Source organism: Pundamilia nyererei, unplaced genomic scaffold (genome assembly GCF_000239375.1).
Source record: "Pundamilia nyererei isolate P.nyererei 1_Seehausen unplaced genomic scaffold, PunNye1.0 scaffold00339, whole genome shotgun sequence".
NCBI lineage: Eukaryota > Metazoa > Chordata > Actinopteri > Cichliformes > Cichlidae > Pundamilia > Pundamilia nyererei.
In genome coordinates this window covers 98,337-116,264 of record NW_005187740.1, presented here as the reverse complement: position 1 = coordinate 116,264, position 17,928 = coordinate 98,337, and the positions used below count along the sequence as shown (strand labels likewise).

Below are 17,928 nucleotides of genomic sequence, written 5' to 3'. Positions count from 1 at the left end.
CCCTCTTGTTCCAAATATGGTCACTTCTGGCTTGAAAAAAGACTATAGTGGTCAAAATGTTGAGGCTTGACAACAGGACTTTCCAAATCAATAGGAAATTAGGTCACGGTGGTTATCTAAACCTTTTTTAACAACCGTCCCACAGAAAAGCTCACATTCTAATAACTGGACAGCTCATGAAAGGCTGGAGAAGTGCAGCAGCTCTTGGCTATGAGCTGTGCTTTGTCTGTATAATGACCTAACGTTAGCTCTGTAACACTGCAATATTATATATACTCTGCAACAGAAAATGCAGAAAAGGTCCCCTTTGATTAATACCGAGTTTACAAAATTACAACTGAAATATTAAAGTGAAAGTGTAACAAAAAATATTGAATTCTTTCCTATTAATGCTGTATCAGTAGACAATGATTAGAGTAGCACCAGGATATCCTAATATTCTAATCCTATCATAATTGGGTAATATTTGGTCCTTCAGGAGCTTTTCTGGTAACAAGGCTAAACGTGGCTTAACGTGTTCTTGAGGTTTTTTGATTGATCATCAGTGGAGCGTCCTACACCTGAACAGACCAGGGGATAAAGGTTCCTGCTTCAGCCAGAGGACACTGCAATAGAAAAACAGCTGGTAAGTTCAAATATAAACAGTTTTAGGTCTCTCAGTTTCTTTTATCCAAATGACCTTTCTGCATATTTTCAATTTCTCCTTTAAAGACATGAAAAAGATTTAACCATCTCACAATGTAAAACCTAAATGTTGTCATTTGTTTCATCCGTTCTTTTTTATACCCACAAAGCTGAAATACTTTTGATTTTTTGATTTTTTAAATTTTTTCTTTGCATGTTTATCTGGATTCTATCTCTTCAAATCTGACAACAGTGCAGTTTGAGTCAGCTGGGCAGAAAAGAATTAAAACTGTTAATCCAGAGCTGTAACAAGACCTGATTCTCACTAAACCTTTTCATGGACAGGATGCCGTCGTCGGCATAAAAGCTAACAATAAAAGCTAATGGAAACTTGAACATCACAAAATGTATTTTGTTAAAAGTTGGAGTTATGCTGCAATGAGAACATGAACGATGTAGTTACTCTCATTTTTATGTACTGAGTGTAAACTTTTATGCCTGATTTGTCAAGCCAGATCTTTCACAAGATTTTCATACCAGTTTAGTGAAGCGGTCACTGCAGGCATTGCGGATCCTCTCGGCAGAAGCAGGGCTGTCCAATCTAAATGGCCCGGTAATCCCTGACTCTGCCCGTGCAGCACTGATGGCATCTTTGATGGCATAAAAAACTGAAGATGCCAAGAAGAGAGGAGGCTCACCTACAGCCTGGGAAAGGAAAAACAAAAAGTATAAGTCCATTAGATCCAGGATCATCAGTTTTTAAACTGTCTTGAGCATTACCAGATTTCTTACCTTGGAGGCAAAGATGGCCTTGTAATTAGGAGCATCACGAAGCAATGAGACCGTAAGCTGGGTAGGAATGTCACCGAAGGCAGGGATTTTATAAGAACCAGGACCCCGAGTGAGGAGGACTCCCTGGGGTGAATAATGAAGCTCTTCCAGGGTGAAGAGACCCAGACCCTGCATGAATGCTCCCTCAACCTAAATGTAGACATGAGGAACGAATCAGTACCATAAAAATGTGGTTTTTGTTTCTTTTATTGGTTCATTGATCCATCAGTTGTCTTTATGTATGAATAATACTTGAATATCTCACCTGCCCGATATCTATAGCTGGGTTGAGACTGTTGCCAACATCCATCACTATGGTGGTACTCAAGTTCTGTAAGACAAATACGTCATGAAAATATCTCAAGTCAGAATTTACCAGTAAAATTGAAAAACTGAAAAAAATGTGGTGTTAAACACCTTAATCAGATTGACAGAGGTGATAAAATCCGTCAGAGTTCCTTAAAACGTTTTAAACATTTGATTCAAGAGTTTGAACTCAGATAAATGTAGCTGTACTTGGTGCAGACCTTATGTGATCCGGTCAAACAGTCTATCTCCACCTCTGAACAGGCCACTCCGTAGGAGAAATAGCTGAAGGCTCTGCCTGAGTTTGTTTCAAAGTCATAACCAATATTTGGAGTCCTGATAAGAAAGCGGGAAACAGTGAAACCTTTCATTTTGTTGTAATATGAAGTTAATCAATGATTCATTTGGTGAACTCACTTATAAAAACCATTTGCACTGAGGCTGACTCTGTCAAAGTAAGCTGCTTTCACCTGGTAAACAGACACAAATACACCAAGTACAGTTAAAAGATGAATATTTAATGGGAATAAACCCCCCCAAAAAAGTACTATGACAAATTTAGCCCTGTTTACCCAGTCCTCCCACGTTCCATTAGGATTCTTGGCCTTGAATGGCTCAAGACGTTTCAGCAGGATCTCGCAGGCATTCTTCAAGGCAGCACCATTGAGGTCTGAGGATGCAGAGGCAGCGGTTGCACTGGTGTTGGGAACTGTGTTGGTGCTGGTCTCTGATATGTGGATCTTTGAGGAGGGGATACCCAGAACTCTGCTGGCAACCTGAAAACACACAGCGAAGACAGTTCTGAATGCTTCTGAATGGCTGAACAGCTTCTCACTAAATTGCAGTAGTGTAAAAACTGTATGCTGTTTTTATAAAGACCATACGTAGGTATTTAAAATAAAAAATTTTTAAAGTGCTTGAGAAAATTAATAAAAGCGGCAACATTTGATACTCCAAAGGAAGTTTTTAGAGGCTATTTAATGTTTAGTGTCCTTATCTATGAGGAAGAATTGGTAATAAATATTTCTGTGTGATGCCACCAAAGGTCAGGAGAGAGAGATTACATTTATTTCAAACATCCAATGTGATGTTTGAAATAAATATGTGGATTTTAAATAGATGAGTGGAGTCCTTTACCTGAACCATCTTGGTGTGAAGTCCTTGTCCCATTTCAGTCCCTCCATGAGTCAACAACACTGAGCCATCTGTGTAGATATGAACCAGAGCTCCAGCCTGAAGACAAATCAAAACAACCAATCAAGGCTGCTCACAATAAAAGAATAATAGGAACTGTTTAAACTTAAAATATTTGTTTGTTTGTGTATCAGACCTGGTTTAGGAAAAGTGCAGTGAAGCTGATGCCAAATTTGGTAGGAACAACAGCAATTCCCCGTTTGGTCCATCGGTTCTGTCTGCCCAGAAAACAGAAAATGATCATTTTGAAAAAGTAAGTTTCATGTTTTTATTTCTTTTCTCAAACCTTTTTGCGTCTCATCCCACAAAGTACATTTTTAGAAGTTATGCAGACTGGATAATTATTACCTCTTGCGTTGCTAAAATTGCTTCGAAACTTGTTCTTATCCACTCAAAAGTACTGAAATTTTGGTCTAAATAACTTTCTCTTACCTGTTGTAGAGGTCAATGGCAATTCGACGTTGCTGGTATCCAGAGCGTGACATGCATTCATCCCAGCAGCGGTCTAAGGTGATCTGGTCCAGGACTTGATTAAATGGAGTTGAATCACCTTTCATATACAAGTTCAACCGCCGAACCTACAGGAGGATGGAGACACTGACTGGACTGCCATTCATTAACTAGACTTAGTTGTTTATCCAACTTCAGTTATCCACCAACCTCCTCAGGCGACTTCCCCAGACTCTGAGCCACATCGGTCATCCAGCTCTCTGCCACCATCATACCCTGTGGCCCTCCAAAGCCTCTGAAAGCGGTGTTGGATGGCAGGTTGGTGCGGCACAGGAAACCTCGGCCACGTATATTTGGCACTCTATATGAGTTCTCCATGTGAAACAGAGCTCGCTCCACAATCTTTTTGAATACACAGCTAACTTTAGGGTGTTATCAGCATAGCATGTAATTAGATGAATAAGGTCTGTGGTTCATAATAATACTCACTGCCTGAGAGAGATCCATGGAGTTTCCAGCATTACCATAGTACGTCACATCCAGGGCAACAACTCTCCCACTGTTTAAAAACCCAACCTGCAGCAAGAGAAAAGGATCAGTAAAATTACCTTCAAAAATTAAAATTACTGCCATAAGTATCATAGCTGCTGCTATTACCAACACTGATAGTAGTACTATTCCTCATACCTTATATTTACCATAGAAGGGATGTCTTCCTCCAGTAATTAGCATGTCCTCGTCTCTGTCCAACATACACCTGACAGGCCTCTTCAGTCTGAAGCACAGAAAGCCAGATTCTTACCAATGTTAGATTCTTGAGGTTTTAAAAATTGATGGACTTACTTATTTGCTGCCACAGCAACCACAGTGGATAGCAAAGTGGTCCGCGATTCTTTTCCTCCAAAACCTCCGCCCATCCTCTTCACGCGGACCACCACCCTGTTTGCAGGGACACCCAATGCCATTGCCACCAGAGACTGAATCAGAGACACACTTATAGGTTAATTTATTACATCTTATTTTGTGTGTGTTTTTATGCTGTTGTTACCTGTGTTTTGGAGCATTGGAGTTACCTGTGTATGGGTGGGTGCCTGGGTGGAAACAAAGAGCTCCATCTCTCCATCCTCTCCTCGGGGAACAGCCAGAGTAACATTTGTCTCCAAGTAGAAATGCTCCTGACCACCGATGTGCATCTCACCTGACAGACAGCAAATCAAAAATTAATGCCAGCTGGAAAAGTGAGGAGTCACATAGAGTCACAGAGACAGTCCTACCCTCCAGGATGTGGTCAGCATGTTTAAACCCTAACTCCAAATCCCCCTTTTGTATGGTTCTGATTGGCTGATAGAAGGACTGGGTAGCAATGGCCTCCTGTCAATCAAACCAACACAACATTTTATTTTAAGCATAAAAGTCAAAATTTAAATAATATTATTTTATGGTTCTCAGCTGCTAGAAAAACACAAAGTTACAACATTTTACTGGACTTTATGCAATAAAAAAGATAGGTACATATTCTAGAGGTAGATTCTATTCTACACAACAGAAAATGCTTTAAAAAGTGAAGCTAGAAATTCTTGAAATACATAGAATAGAATGAAATGGTTAAAAATTCAACAATGTTAACTGTAAGTGCAAATTTATTTTATAATGTAAATTTAAGTTACATTTAATTTAATTTTTTCTTTAAATGTAAATTTACATTGAGAAATTAAGATGGTAGCAGATTTATTTTTGTGTCAAATTACATCGACATGTTTAAAATGTTACATCAGCATTCACTCTGGATACATAACCATCAAAGATCATCAATGATTGGTCAATAGCAGCTCAGGTGTGTCAGCTCTCACCTGTATGGTTATGACAGGCTGCCGCTCTTCATACTCGATCCTCACGGCTTTGGCGGCTCTCTGAGCTTGAAGCTGAGTTTTGGCCACCACAGCACCAATGATATGACCCACACAAGTCACCTGCACACAGGACAGACGAGATATCAACCTCAACCCTACAAAGCCTGATGATTGGTTGGAAGAAAACAAACCTCGCCGTCAGCAAGGACAGTCTCATCAAATTTGAGAGATCCGGCGGTGTTACTGCCGGGGATGTCATCAGCAAACAGGAAGCAGACGACACCAGGGCAACGCTCAGCACCTGACGTGTCTATAGACCTGTAACACATAACTGGTTACACATGACATATATCTGTTGGACAGGTGAGTGTAGTACAGGGGTGTTTTCTACAGGTGTCTTACAATATTCGAGCGTGGGCCTTGCTGCTGGTGATGAGTGACAGGTAGAGCTCGTTCTTGTACAGCGGCACGTCATCGCAGTAAACCGCCTCACCTGTCGCCTGCTTCATGGCCGACAGGTGCATTATGGGACGGCCCACTACATCATCCTGGTTCTGCCCCTTTGCCACGGCCTACAAGAGGAGATTCGAAATACATACATGGACAATAAATCTCAATCTGTTACATTTCCAGAGATTATATATGTATAAATATTTACTTTAATTAAACTCTGAAATTTCATAGAAAATTGAAAAATATTTTGTAGACATTCATTTAAGAATAACATAAAACACTTTGTTGTACCTGGTAGATCTGAACGCTGGATGGCGTCTCTGGATGGTACACTTCAGTCGCACTCAGACAATCGGAGGTGACCTCGGCCACCTTTAGCCCCTGAGAGATGGACCAATGAGATGCTGTTAAAAACAATCACATGACAATTGTTGTTTAAATCTGATGATGGGAAACAGACAGACCTGCAGTCGGAGCTTCTGCAGCACTGTCAGGTAGAACTTGTAGAAGAGGCTCAGAGTTAAAGTTCTTCGGTATGTCACCATGCCACCCGGCACAGACGGATCCAGGCTCATCTCCTCAGCCATTGAGTTGCAAGCCTCCTCTAGAAGCTCCTCTCCCCACGGCCTGTACGATACCAAACATTCTTACAGCCTTCTATCCTTCCTTCTTATTTTTCTTCTTTGTTACTTTCCTTTCTTTTCCTTTCCTTTTTGTTCATCCTGACCTTCGTCCCTTTTTTACTTCCTCCCTTCTTTAATGCTTAATGACTTTCTTTCATTCATCCTATGTGCTTACATCCTTTCATATTTTTCCTTCCTCCCATAATTCCTGCTACCTTCCTTTCTTTCTTCTTAAATCATCACTTCTTTTGACAATTTCTTGATTCCTTCCCTGTATACTTATTTCCATTTTCTTCCATTCCTTCCTTCCTCCCTTCTCTATTTTTATCTTTCTTTCCTTTGACTCCTTCTTACCTTCCAATCAGTCTGTTTGCCGTCTTCTTAGCCAGTACTGTGGTCGGTGCCATGCCACCAAAACTCAGCCTCAGGTTCTCAACAACATCGGTCCCAGGGGTGAAGGTGACGCTCATCGCTGCTGTGACGATACTGATGTCATCCTCACGGCGAGGGGATTGTTTGTAGGCAGACACAAACTGAGTCTGCAGGTAGAAAACAAAGTCGCTGACTGACAGAACACATGAGGTGGTCACAGGAAATGGTTGGAGGGGTTTAAATGTAACAGGAAGTAATTGCATCAACAAAACTGCTTCGACCTTTTTGCTGTATGGGATATGAATTGAGAGTAGGATCTGCTGAGGTCGCAGAGCTGTCCTCCTGTAACCTGTGAAGAACCCATCATCCATCTGAACCTCACGGCTTCCATCTGAAGGACAGTCAGAGGTCAAAAGCGAGGGTCAACAAGACAAAACACATGGAAGCCACAAGAACAGCTGGTTGTCAATGGTAATTCTTATTCAAACATTTATACAGTTATTATTATGAACACGTAAACTACAGCTTAGAGAAATGTAACCAGGAAACAGCTGAATTTCCTGTGAGCAGCGCCTGGCACATGATAGATGATCAGACACCTGATCACTGTGAGACTGAAGAAAAACCTAAAATCAGGCAGATTCTCAGGCAGGCTCTGAATGAGGTTTGTCTGATGTTTTTTCTGGAGGTTTACCTTGAATGGATAGTTTAGTTTGAATTTTTATCAGCACCTTATGTCAACCAGAATAAAAGTGTGTGCTGTTACCTTTGTCCACCAGAGTGAGCTTGCAGCCGGCTGCCATAAAGACCGGGTTCAGGTCCGATATGGGGCTGGCTGTCATGATGTTTCCACCGACAGCCTGAAAAACGCGACACAATCACATCTTATCACAATGTCACAGAAAACAAGACAGTCTCAACTTTTTATATCACAGTAATGTTTTTATGACGTAAGGTGTTCTTTAAACTTATAGGCATGGTTCAGTAGCTATTGTTGAGCAAAACTCCTTTTTCAAAATCATACTGGATTAAATTTGCTTCTAAATTTACTCTATACCCAGTCATTGAGGGCTTGTGAACAACAAAATAGCTCTGTGTATTTACTGGTATATTTCTACTATGCTACAGTGGGTATTTCCTTGGAAAGGTCCAAATCCAACTGAATGCAAATTGCTCTGTATATTTTGCCACATCCAAGACGAATGAAACTTCCCACTAACTTGGTGTATGTCAGAGAAGAAATGTTTTGTCTTACAGGGCATCAACCACAAACCTCTTACTACCTCTCTGTATGTACCCTAAACTCCCCCATGAAACCTGCATATATTGGGATGTTCCCACTCTCTTGCCCCCTAAAGTACTGTCTTGTTTTCACACACCTCCTGTACTATCATAGAAATTATATAATTGTTTGAAACACTCCATAATCCCCAACCCCGCAAAGCTAAACCTTAATTGTCATTGGACCAGAGTATCATTGAAAATGTCAATTAACTTTGAAATTATTGACATTTTCTGCTGTCTCTGTGTATTGATTGGTGATGTTACACTCTCCATTGGCCCCTCATGCCTAGGCACACTGGGTATCTCTTCAAAAAGGTCCATTATAACATAGAACCTAAATTTACCCCACCAAAGTACCCACTTGTGTCTTGGAAAAGGTCTAGTGTCCTAGAATCAAACAACTTTTGTACCAGTCGGTCCAGGTAACTCACCGCTACATTACGAATCTGCACTCCAGCAAACCAGCGCAGCTGCTCCAGGACAGCGAGGAACACCTCAGTCTTATGAGGAGGAAGACTTTCCACTGCCTGCCTCAGCACCACCGCCATGTGGCTGAGAGTGCATGCAGCACCAAACACAATCCCTGAAACAAAGAGATTTTCTCATCACTGCTTCTTCTCCCATCGCTGAGCTACAGCAACCTTTAACCTTTTTGATTTAGAAGACAATCTGATATGTTCTCTTAACACTTACTCTTCAGTGATAAGAACCAGCTTGCTTTCTTATTTACTTTCCACTTTCTTATTTAATTCATTCATTTGCAATCAGAAGGAAACGTTTTTTAGCAGTGGTATCAACGTGAGTTGTACTCACCATTTTCAGTGTGAGTCACTGCGCTCAGTTCAGGAATGAAGGTTGGAGCTAGGATGACTGGGTAAACCATGTTCTTAAACTTAACTTCAACACCTGAAGGCATAAATGAAAGAGTGAATGAGTCAGTAAGTTAGTATTTATCTGAGTAAATGAGTGCTAATTGTGAAATGAAGGAGTGAATGAATGATCTGAGTGAACCAGACTGACCAACTTCGGTGTTTCCCACCACCACACGGGCATCTGGATGTTTCCATTTCAGATTCAGAAACTCATCCAGACTGTCAGGCTGCAGCCATGTCATTCGCTCACCATGGAAACACAGCGAATGTGGCTTCCGATCTTTAGAGAGAGTCTAGGTGGAAGTGGAAGGAGAGGGACAAACACAATGTGCGAAATCAGTTCATTATACATATCAATAGCACAACAAATGACTGGAGGGAAACTGTGGAACTACAGCTCACATGGTGCTTATGGAAATGTAGCTTGATGTGTCACAGCCACCTCTGAAGCTTCACTTGCCTTTGTTTAGTGATCAAATCAGCCAGAGCTCAAGAACTAACTTCCTGTTACACCTGGATGCACCCATCTGTTTCTCAGGATCTTGGCCTCATGTTCAAATCAAATCAAGGTTCTATGTTTGCTTGTATACTGATAATTTTGTTCTGTTTCCATTATGTCATTTTACATTTACACAGGTGCTTTAGAAGAAAAGACGTCCATATGGAAAATGGTAGATGTTGATGTTTTTTTAGGTTTAACCCATCAATGTCACGACCTCCTAGCATTTTTTTCAGAAGCTCCTACACCTAGAGTAGGTACTTTGTTTTTTTCCCAAAATTACCCCAACGTGATTGTGCTTGATTGTGTGCTTGGGTTTGTGTGAATTTACCATGAGTTCAGGAGGAAAGATGACTTCCTGCGTCGGGTCAAAGGGTGCAAATTCTGCAGGGTTAAAAAGAGACGTAGCTTCCTGTGTAAAAACATACACGCAGTTTACATCCAAATACCTTCAACAGGCTGTTCAATAGTTTTTAACAACAAGAATGAAGATCACTTACATTGATTTGCTCCTCTGAACCATTCTGTGCTCCATTCACATTACTCATACAGCAGCCATTTTTCTGCCCCCTCCCTCCACAGCACCCCCCCTCCTGGTGGAAAACACACAAACAGACTGTCATCAACAGAGTAATGGCAAAAATAAACCTTCTCCATGGGTGTCTTCTCACCACAGTGAAAGTCTTGTATCCTTCCAGTATTGGCCTGTATCCAGTACAACGACACAGATTTCCTGAAAATGTGATAATTTGTGTTGAAACATCAGGTCTGATCACTGCTACCTAGTTTCTTTCCCTATTCAATAAACAGCAAAAGTCAGTCTGTCTCTGGCAGGACCTTGGAAAGCCTCCTCCATATCGGCCATCTTAGGTGTGGGATTGTTCCTCAGCAGGGCGTACATGGACATGACGATACCTGGCGTGCAGAAACCGCACTGAGAGCCATGAGCCTTTGCAATTCGTTCCTGAATGATGAAAAAAAAAAACACCCATTAGGGGAAATATTTACAAAAGTAAATACATGTACAAGCATTTACTGCAATTGAAGCCTCAGGAAAAAGCTTTAGGAAAACATTGTAATGGTTCCTCAACAGTTTTCTTCAACGGCAATTCCATTAGGAAGGAAACTAGTTTTAGCTAGCTAGTAGAAAACTGCAAAGTTTCACATTGCTACAGGTCATATTAAAGTCCATTTAAATATTTGCAATAAAAACAATTTAATACCTGAAAAAGTTGCTTCATTAGTAACTTTGTACAAATATACAAATAATTAATTGAGTAAAAATGCTTTGTTAGAAGGAGGTAATGCAGTAATTTTCCAGCTGGTAGGTAAAATTTCTTCCACCTGGTGGTCAAACATAGACAAATGCCTCTTTAATACAGGTCATTAAGGCAATATGTTACCATGGAAACTTGTTTCTGCCATTGTCTCTTAATGTTTTCAACAATTTTGAGATAATAACCTACATTTTTGATTTATGGAATCCATTTTGTTTCAGTTGCAGAAACACAAGTTCCTTATGTTCCTTTGTGTTCAGGTATGTGTTGTTTTTTTGTTGTTTTTTCTAACCTGGACAGGGTGCAACTTCCTCGCCACGCTGCCGATTCCCTCCACAGTCGTCACGGCCACCAGGTGCAGGGAGCAGAGAGGGGCCAGGCAGGCGTTGATGGCGTAATGACTGGATGCAGTTAAAGACTGTTCACGTGCTCTCAAATGTTTTATTTAGCAGCTGTGAAATCAGTTTGTTATGGATGGAGCACATGAGTGCAGCTGATCGACAACATACATTTTAAACACACGCAAGTATAAACACATTCAGAGTAAGGATACAGCAGCTGCTTAGTGTGTGTTTGGTATCTGGACAGCATTACAGTGCAGGCTCCACAGCCGCCCTCAGCACAGCCCAGCTTGGTTCCTGTTAGACCCACTGAACACACACACACACACACACACACACACACACACACACACACACACACACACACACACACACACACATTTTTACTGTGAAATCACTAAATCACTGGATGTGGTCATGAAGCGTGTCGGAGTACAGTTATGCTCTCAGAGACCGGCTGTAAAACCTGAATCAGCAACTCTGACTGTTACTGAACACGTCACTGAGATGAGATGTTCTCATACGACATGATACTCGACTCATTTTGTCTCTGTGTGGAATATAAACAGATATATACAAGTACGGGCAGGCTACTGCAGCCATAAACAGGTCAAGTTTAAGACTTTAAAAGACATTTTAAAACCACTTTTAAAGAAATTTAAGAACGAACATACAAACGAAATACACAATAAGAGGGAAAATGATGTTCTTCCAAGTATAAGGAGTATAATGTGTTTTGATCCTGGTGTGTACTAAAATTACGCTATTTGGTTTAGACACTGAACTCACTTAGAGTTAGACATTAAAAACTATTCTGTGAGGTTTAGGAAAAGACCAACACAACTATAAATGATTACTTTTAGGCGACGGATTACTCTCAAAAAAGTGCCAAAGATAACCTTGTGTTCAAGAGCATCATCCCATTTTCCTGAGCTTTAGGACACCTTTGACATACATTTGTAAGCATTTTTACAGAGAATAATTGTTGCTCCAAAGCCATCTGCTTGCTAGCAGGGCCTTCTTCATCATCGTCTCCATCCAGGGCCAGGTCAGGCTGAAAGGGCTGAGGAATTTTGTATTTGTATTGATTTGGGAATTTGTTATGGTACTATATGATGGAAATCATTTCAGTAAATAATTTGAGACCGATCAAACACAGTTTTCAGTTTTTTTTACAAATCTCTAATCACTCTCATAGAACTAAAAATGCTGCTCTGTAATTGGTTCAGGTGCTTCAAAAGGCACTAGAGACCCTTTATTGGGTAATTTGCATCCAGGATAACTTGTTATTCTAAGTGCTATACAAATGAAAAAATAGGTGTTAGTTTGGTTCTAAATAATCTGAAATCTGTTGTTGCTGCTCTCATTGTAACATTTATAGAATAATAATGAATGTAAACTTGTAACCACAGCATTTACAAGAATATTGTTGTAACGGAAAATTGCAGATAGCAGTCTCAGTGAATAGCTGTAATTCAACAAACTGCAAGAAGAAGCTTCCGAACTGTGGATGGAATATTTCTTGGAATTTTTTTTGTAACACCTAAAAAGTGTGATGCTCTGAATCTGTTTAATTTCTCTGGCTTTAGGTGGCTTTAGTCACCAGTGTTGGTCAAGTTACTTGAAAAAAGTAATCAGTAACTAATTACTGATTACTTCCCCAAAAAAGTAATCCCGTTACTTTACTGATTACTTATTTTCAAAAGTAATTAATTACTTAGTTACTTAGTTACTTTTTAAAAACACGATTTACAACCTGAAGAGGTGATAAAGTGATAGATCTTTCAGCCCAATTCTACTTTTTCTCCATAATCCATCATACAAAATGTAATCAAATGGAAACGTCTCTTTTTTTAACTTGTTTCATCAGTTTTAATCTTTTAACTTTATGCATCAAGCAAAATTTTAATTATATGCAACATTCCCTGACTTGAATAAATTAGTTTAACATTTAAACCTATTTTCTGCACATTCCAGCTCATAAAATAAAATTTTTTTTGTGTTTACACTCACTCTTTCAAATAGATGCAAGTAAAACACAGCAGAACATAAATAAAGTCAAAGACTCAGCGGTCCCGTTGCTCTATTTTCACCTGTAAAGCAGGACTGCGGTAGGCGGAGGTTTACCCTGGTGCAGGTGTGCAGCGGTCAGTGGAAGGATACGGCAGTGTCTCTGTGAGTTTCCCGTTACGTCGTCGCGCACTCGGTGCTTGCTTGGAAGTTTAGGGGTTTTTTCGCTGTAAAAAGACGTTTTCTTCCCACGCACGATGGACGCTAATGTTTTTGTCACTTTTTATGGAATCAAACTCAAAGTAAGGTCAGTACTTCCACGCTGCACGCTCATACTCTCTCCCACAATCGATATGTGATCCATTGTTGATCTGCACACAGCTGTTGTCACTAACGGCGCACTCGCTTACGTCACTGTTGTGAGACATTCTCACAAAAAATCACGGTTTTAGTAACGCAGTAACGCAGCGTTCCTACGGGAAAGTAACGGTAATCTAATTACCGTTTTTGCAATAGTAATCCCTTACTTTACTCGTTACTCGAAAAAAGTAATCAGATTACAGTAATGCGTTACTGCCCATCTCTGTTAGTCACCTAAAGCCAACATAAAGTGGCTTTAGGAGACTCTTCTGATTTGGTGCTATATAAATAAGATTTAAATAAACTGAACTAAAAATCAAAGTTGGGAATATGTTTTTATATTTATACCCATTAGTAACAAACTGTACACTTGTGGTATACACATCTAATGGTGAACAATACTGCACAATTTTGGTATGATTGCTTTCATTTCCTGTAATTAGCTCCTTTTATTTACTATTATTAAAGGCAATTTAATAGTTCCTGTGAATTCAGTTTCCTCTAGTGGGACACGAAAGATACTGCTGTGCTGTGAGGGCAGTCTGAAACATCAGTCACAGTTTAATATTTCATAAATTATGAAATACAAATGACAGATGAACACTCAGGAAATGAGAGAGGAAAGCTTTCTGGCACAAATCCCAAATGCTGGAAAGTGCTGGACTTTGACTGTTTGATTGCAGAGACAGTCACTGACCCCGCAGCCGCTCATCATGAGAAAAACAATAAACCAAACCAGCACTTAAAAACACCACTGATTTAAACCTCTGTATTCATATTAAAGACATCAACAGCTGCATTATTGGGTTAGGTTGTTACTTTGGGTTCTTCCTCTTTTTCTTCATGTAGTGTGCGCGAGGCTGAAGGTGGAAACGTGACCAGTGACAGAAAAAGATAAACAGGAACGTCTGCACAGTGAAAAAAACAAGGCTGAACTTGAACTTGAAAAAACCACTGACTGAGGACAAAGTCTATCTACTACTACACTATATGTGTTACTCTATAGATTATACTACACACTGTACAGACGTGTGTGTGTTTTTATGTGTGATCATACATTTTCTCCGCAGATATGTCAGCAGGGTCATCTCAGGGTCTGCGTTCTTCTCAACAATCTGCAGCACAAACACAAATCAATCTTTCAGAGTACAAAGAAGCTCAAAAGCTACATTTTAATCAACATGAAAAGACTAAAAATACACAGAAAAATACACCAGGACATATAAATCAGTGTTTTACAGTTAATTATCAACAAGTTATTCACTGCTCTGAGACAGAAAAGTGATGGCAGCTGAGGTAAACTGAGTGCAGCTCATGTCCTTCCAGTTTAAATTTACAGAAACAAACTAACAGTCAGTTACCAGGAGGACGCTGCAGCTATAAAGTCAAAATAAACTTAATTTACATTAATCGAACATTCTGAATCAGAAATAAAACATTAAATGTTGGTCTAGATTTTAGTAAATAAAAATATACTAAAACTAAAAATATACTAAAGCGTAGTATAACTGACCAATGTAACATTCTGAATATTTTGAATTAATCCTGTATTTTGATGAATGAATCTTTCATTTTGCTCCCTCTCACAAACATTAAAGCTTTCACTGAGTATCAGCTACACATGCACAGCTTACTATGATTTATTTTACCAGCTTTTTTGTGTTTGTCTCACTTATCAGAAGCAAACTGAATGTCATTATGTGTTTTTAATGCACCGTGTCGCCTGTAAGTCATCAATGTTTTGCTTTCACCAACATTTTGTTCCACATTCTGAAATACTTCAGTTTTTCATCCCAACTTTTTATTCAGCTGAACAAACTTCTGTTTTTTCTAATTACTTTACTAGTTTTTTGCTCATTTGTTCTTTTATTTGTGAAAAAATATAACATTAATAGAATCAATTTACTTGGATTACAATAAAAAAAATCAGGAGATTCAGCTGCAATTTGAAGCACAGTCTAAATTCTTACATAATTAAGTGTTCATGGTCTTTGTTATCGTTAAGATGGATTAAGCATGATATAAATGTTACAGAGGCAGACTGAGATCACAGTAAAGTCACTACGAATTAGCTAAAAGATGAATATTTTTACCTTCTTCCCATTAACAAAGAAGATGAGTTCATCAGACCCAGACCGGGTCTTGGTTCCTGTCCGGTCCCCCATGTTGCCGGTCTCCTGTGCCCTCTCCATGGTGCTGGTGTTTCTGGTCTTTAATGATCCGGCCTCGTGGGCTCAGTTATCTGGAGGGAGGCATGTCCTGTCCGGCCCCCCTTCTCCTCCCACAAAAACCTGAAGGTGCGTTCAGGAGCGTAGCAATCCCTCAGATGTTTCGATCGCGCTCAATAATCAAAGGTTAAATCATGATCAGTCATGTGCGGATTAACTGATAAATTCTGAAACTTCTTTCCCCTCACTTAAAAAAATAAATAAACGTGTGTGAATGACCTGCAGAACTAACATTGCAGATGTTCCTGTTCTGAACAATTATTCACAGCTATGAGCATACCTGGAGGTCAAAGGTCACAGTCCTGTATAATAGTTGTGTAATAGCTGTAAACTAGTTACTGGATAACTATTATACGAATTTCAAGCTGACACAGCAGCTCACGAGTTCCAGTCTGTCAGGTCAGCTTCCTGCTCAGTTTTTATTTACCTTGAAATAAAGACTGAAAATTTATCTTTGCATTTGACAGAACCCTCAAACTACATCTATTGACATCAAATACACATGAAAATCATGGTAAATCACAGCTTATCAGCAGCTTTAATGAACAATGACTGGAAACAACAACAAAGTCCTCCCCACTGAAGGTCACAGCCAGAAAACAAACTGTGATTGAATAAAGGTGGAAATAGAGACAAAACCAGAAATTCAAATTTAAAATATGTAACAACAAGATCTATGTAATAAACAATGATGATATTAAAGTAAATATAAAACAGATGACTATGAAAACATACTAACATACTCAAATGGAAAAATGAAATACATAATAAACTCAGAATTCAAATGTACATAAATAATGAAAAGAATTATAATTTGTAGTATGAATATAATTCAACAATAAATACCAGTACTGACAAAACAATAAAAAGAAGTAAAAGGTATAAAATGAAACAAATACAGTGAAAACATTTCCTTAAAGTTAAAGTTTTTTTTAAACATAACACCAGTTTTTAAGAGTTTATTCATTTTAAAGAGTTTAAATCCACTACATCGCCATCAGCTCAAAGTGTAAAACAATTAATTCAGTGATTTTAAACTTTATATCATTATTATTATTAATATTAGATGGTTTATATTAGACTGTAGAGCGGAAATATTTATTCATGTCACAAGACCTGTCAGCCAACATGCAGTTTTGTAACACAGCACAATGAATAGACTGCTTTCTCCTCACACATACATCAGATCACTCACAGACTCATGTGATCTGGATTCCAGCTGTGAATCCATTTGATTTGCCCTCCGTAGCCTCAAAGGCCCCCGCTTATAGTCAGGAGATGCTGATAAATGAAAGTTCAACCAGACTCCACACAATTATTCTGCTTCGATTTTATATACTGTTTTGTTTGTTTGTTTGTTTGTTTGTTTGTTTGTTAAATTAGTTAGTTTGTTTGATTGCTTGTTTTAATCAATTTTAAATCATGCTTTTTATTTGTTTTTGTTTCTAATGTCTCTGTAAAGCACTTTGAACCACCTTGTTGTTGAATTGTGCTATACAAATAAACTTGCCTTGCCTTGCCTTCTCTGTTACACATGTACATGGATGTGTTTGTTGTGGAGGATTTTAAGGTTTATACAAGAGACAAATAGAACTGTTTTGCCTATAAACAACTGACTTTTAAATTCACAGTTACAGTGGGCCTATGACTGAGCCCTGAGGTACATCATATTTAATGGCGCTGGCTACAATCTTCACATGAGGTTAGCCAACAAATATTAACGGTGAAAGTCGTTTTTAAAGTAGTAGTGAATGAGTTCTTATGCCATTTGTGCCATTCTAGTTTGATTTGCTAACAGAAAGCATTTAGTGTTTGTACGACCCGAAAGTTTCCTAAAACACATTTTCCATCTCAGTCCGCTTATGGCAAAAACAAATTAAATTCTCTTTATATTATAAGGTTTTTCACAACATGATATGAATCAACCATGAACTTGAACATGTACTTAGTAGGTCTTTCAATTAGGTAAAGAAAACCTCAGCAGAACTACAAAACATGACATACTGAACCATTTTATTATTTTTTAAACAAAAATTAAGCCAGAATGCACAAGTAGTGTGTGAAACACACGGAAAGCTGGTGGTTTGGAAGGGCTGCCTTCCAAAATTTAAACACAGTTTAGGTTTGCAAAGTAGCATCTGAACAACCCACAAGACTTCTGGAACAATGTCTATTGGACAGACAAGACCAAAGTGGAGATGTCTGGTCGTAATGCACAAAACCAAACACAGCGTTTCAGCACAAACACTTCATACTAACCATGAGCAATTGGTCTTGTGGTTTTGCAACAGGACTCGGGCAGTTGCTGAGTCAACCGTGAATTTGAACATGAAATCTGTACCAGTGAATTCTAG

At 39.1% G+C, this 17,928-nt stretch overlaps 1 protein-coding gene across 1 annotated transcript; it reads right to left on the bottom strand.

Annotated features, from left to right (window-relative positions):
• Positions 1-554: 554 nt before the first annotated feature.
• Positions 555-15,538, bottom strand: xdh (xanthine dehydrogenase). The gene is made up of 34 exons (XM_013915648.1): positions 15,440-15,538; positions 14,404-14,461; positions 11,189-11,285; positions 10,928-11,036; positions 10,196-10,322; positions 10,030-10,091; positions 9,690-9,770; positions 9,008-9,152; positions 8,801-8,893; positions 8,419-8,570; positions 7,470-7,563; positions 6,985-7,094; positions 6,686-6,870; positions 6,173-6,335; positions 6,000-6,089; positions 5,658-5,827; positions 5,447-5,573; positions 5,256-5,375; positions 4,680-4,776; positions 4,479-4,603; positions 4,249-4,382; positions 4,093-4,180; positions 3,895-3,981; positions 3,616-3,807; positions 3,388-3,533; positions 3,092-3,173; positions 2,899-2,994; positions 2,334-2,537; positions 2,179-2,231; positions 1,983-2,097; positions 1,721-1,786; positions 1,417-1,605; positions 1,162-1,329; positions 555-605 (listed from the first exon to the last, which is right to left on the bottom strand). The coding sequence occupies exons 1-34, from the start codon at positions 15,536-15,538 to the stop codon at positions 555-557; spliced, it is 3,975 nt and encodes a 1,324-aa protein (XP_013771102.1).
• Between the last annotated feature and the right edge of the window lie 2,390 nt (positions 15,539-17,928).

What these genes read in the sequence shown, in the direction of transcription:
- xdh (XM_013915648.1), bottom strand. Translation starts at nt 15,538, where the DNA reads ATGGAGAGGGCACAGGAGACCGGCAACATGGGGGACCGGACAGGAACC. An exon ending in ATATCCCATACAGCAAAAAG is followed by an intron (nt 6,871 to 6,984) that starts GTCGAAGCAGTT and finishes TTCTACCTGCAG; the next exon opens with ACTCAGTTTGTGTCTGCCTA. An exon ending in TGCAGAAGCTCCGACTGCAG is followed by an intron (nt 6,090 to 6,172) that starts GTCTGTCTGTTT and finishes TCCATCTCTCAG; the next exon opens with GGGCTAAAGGTGGCCGAGGT.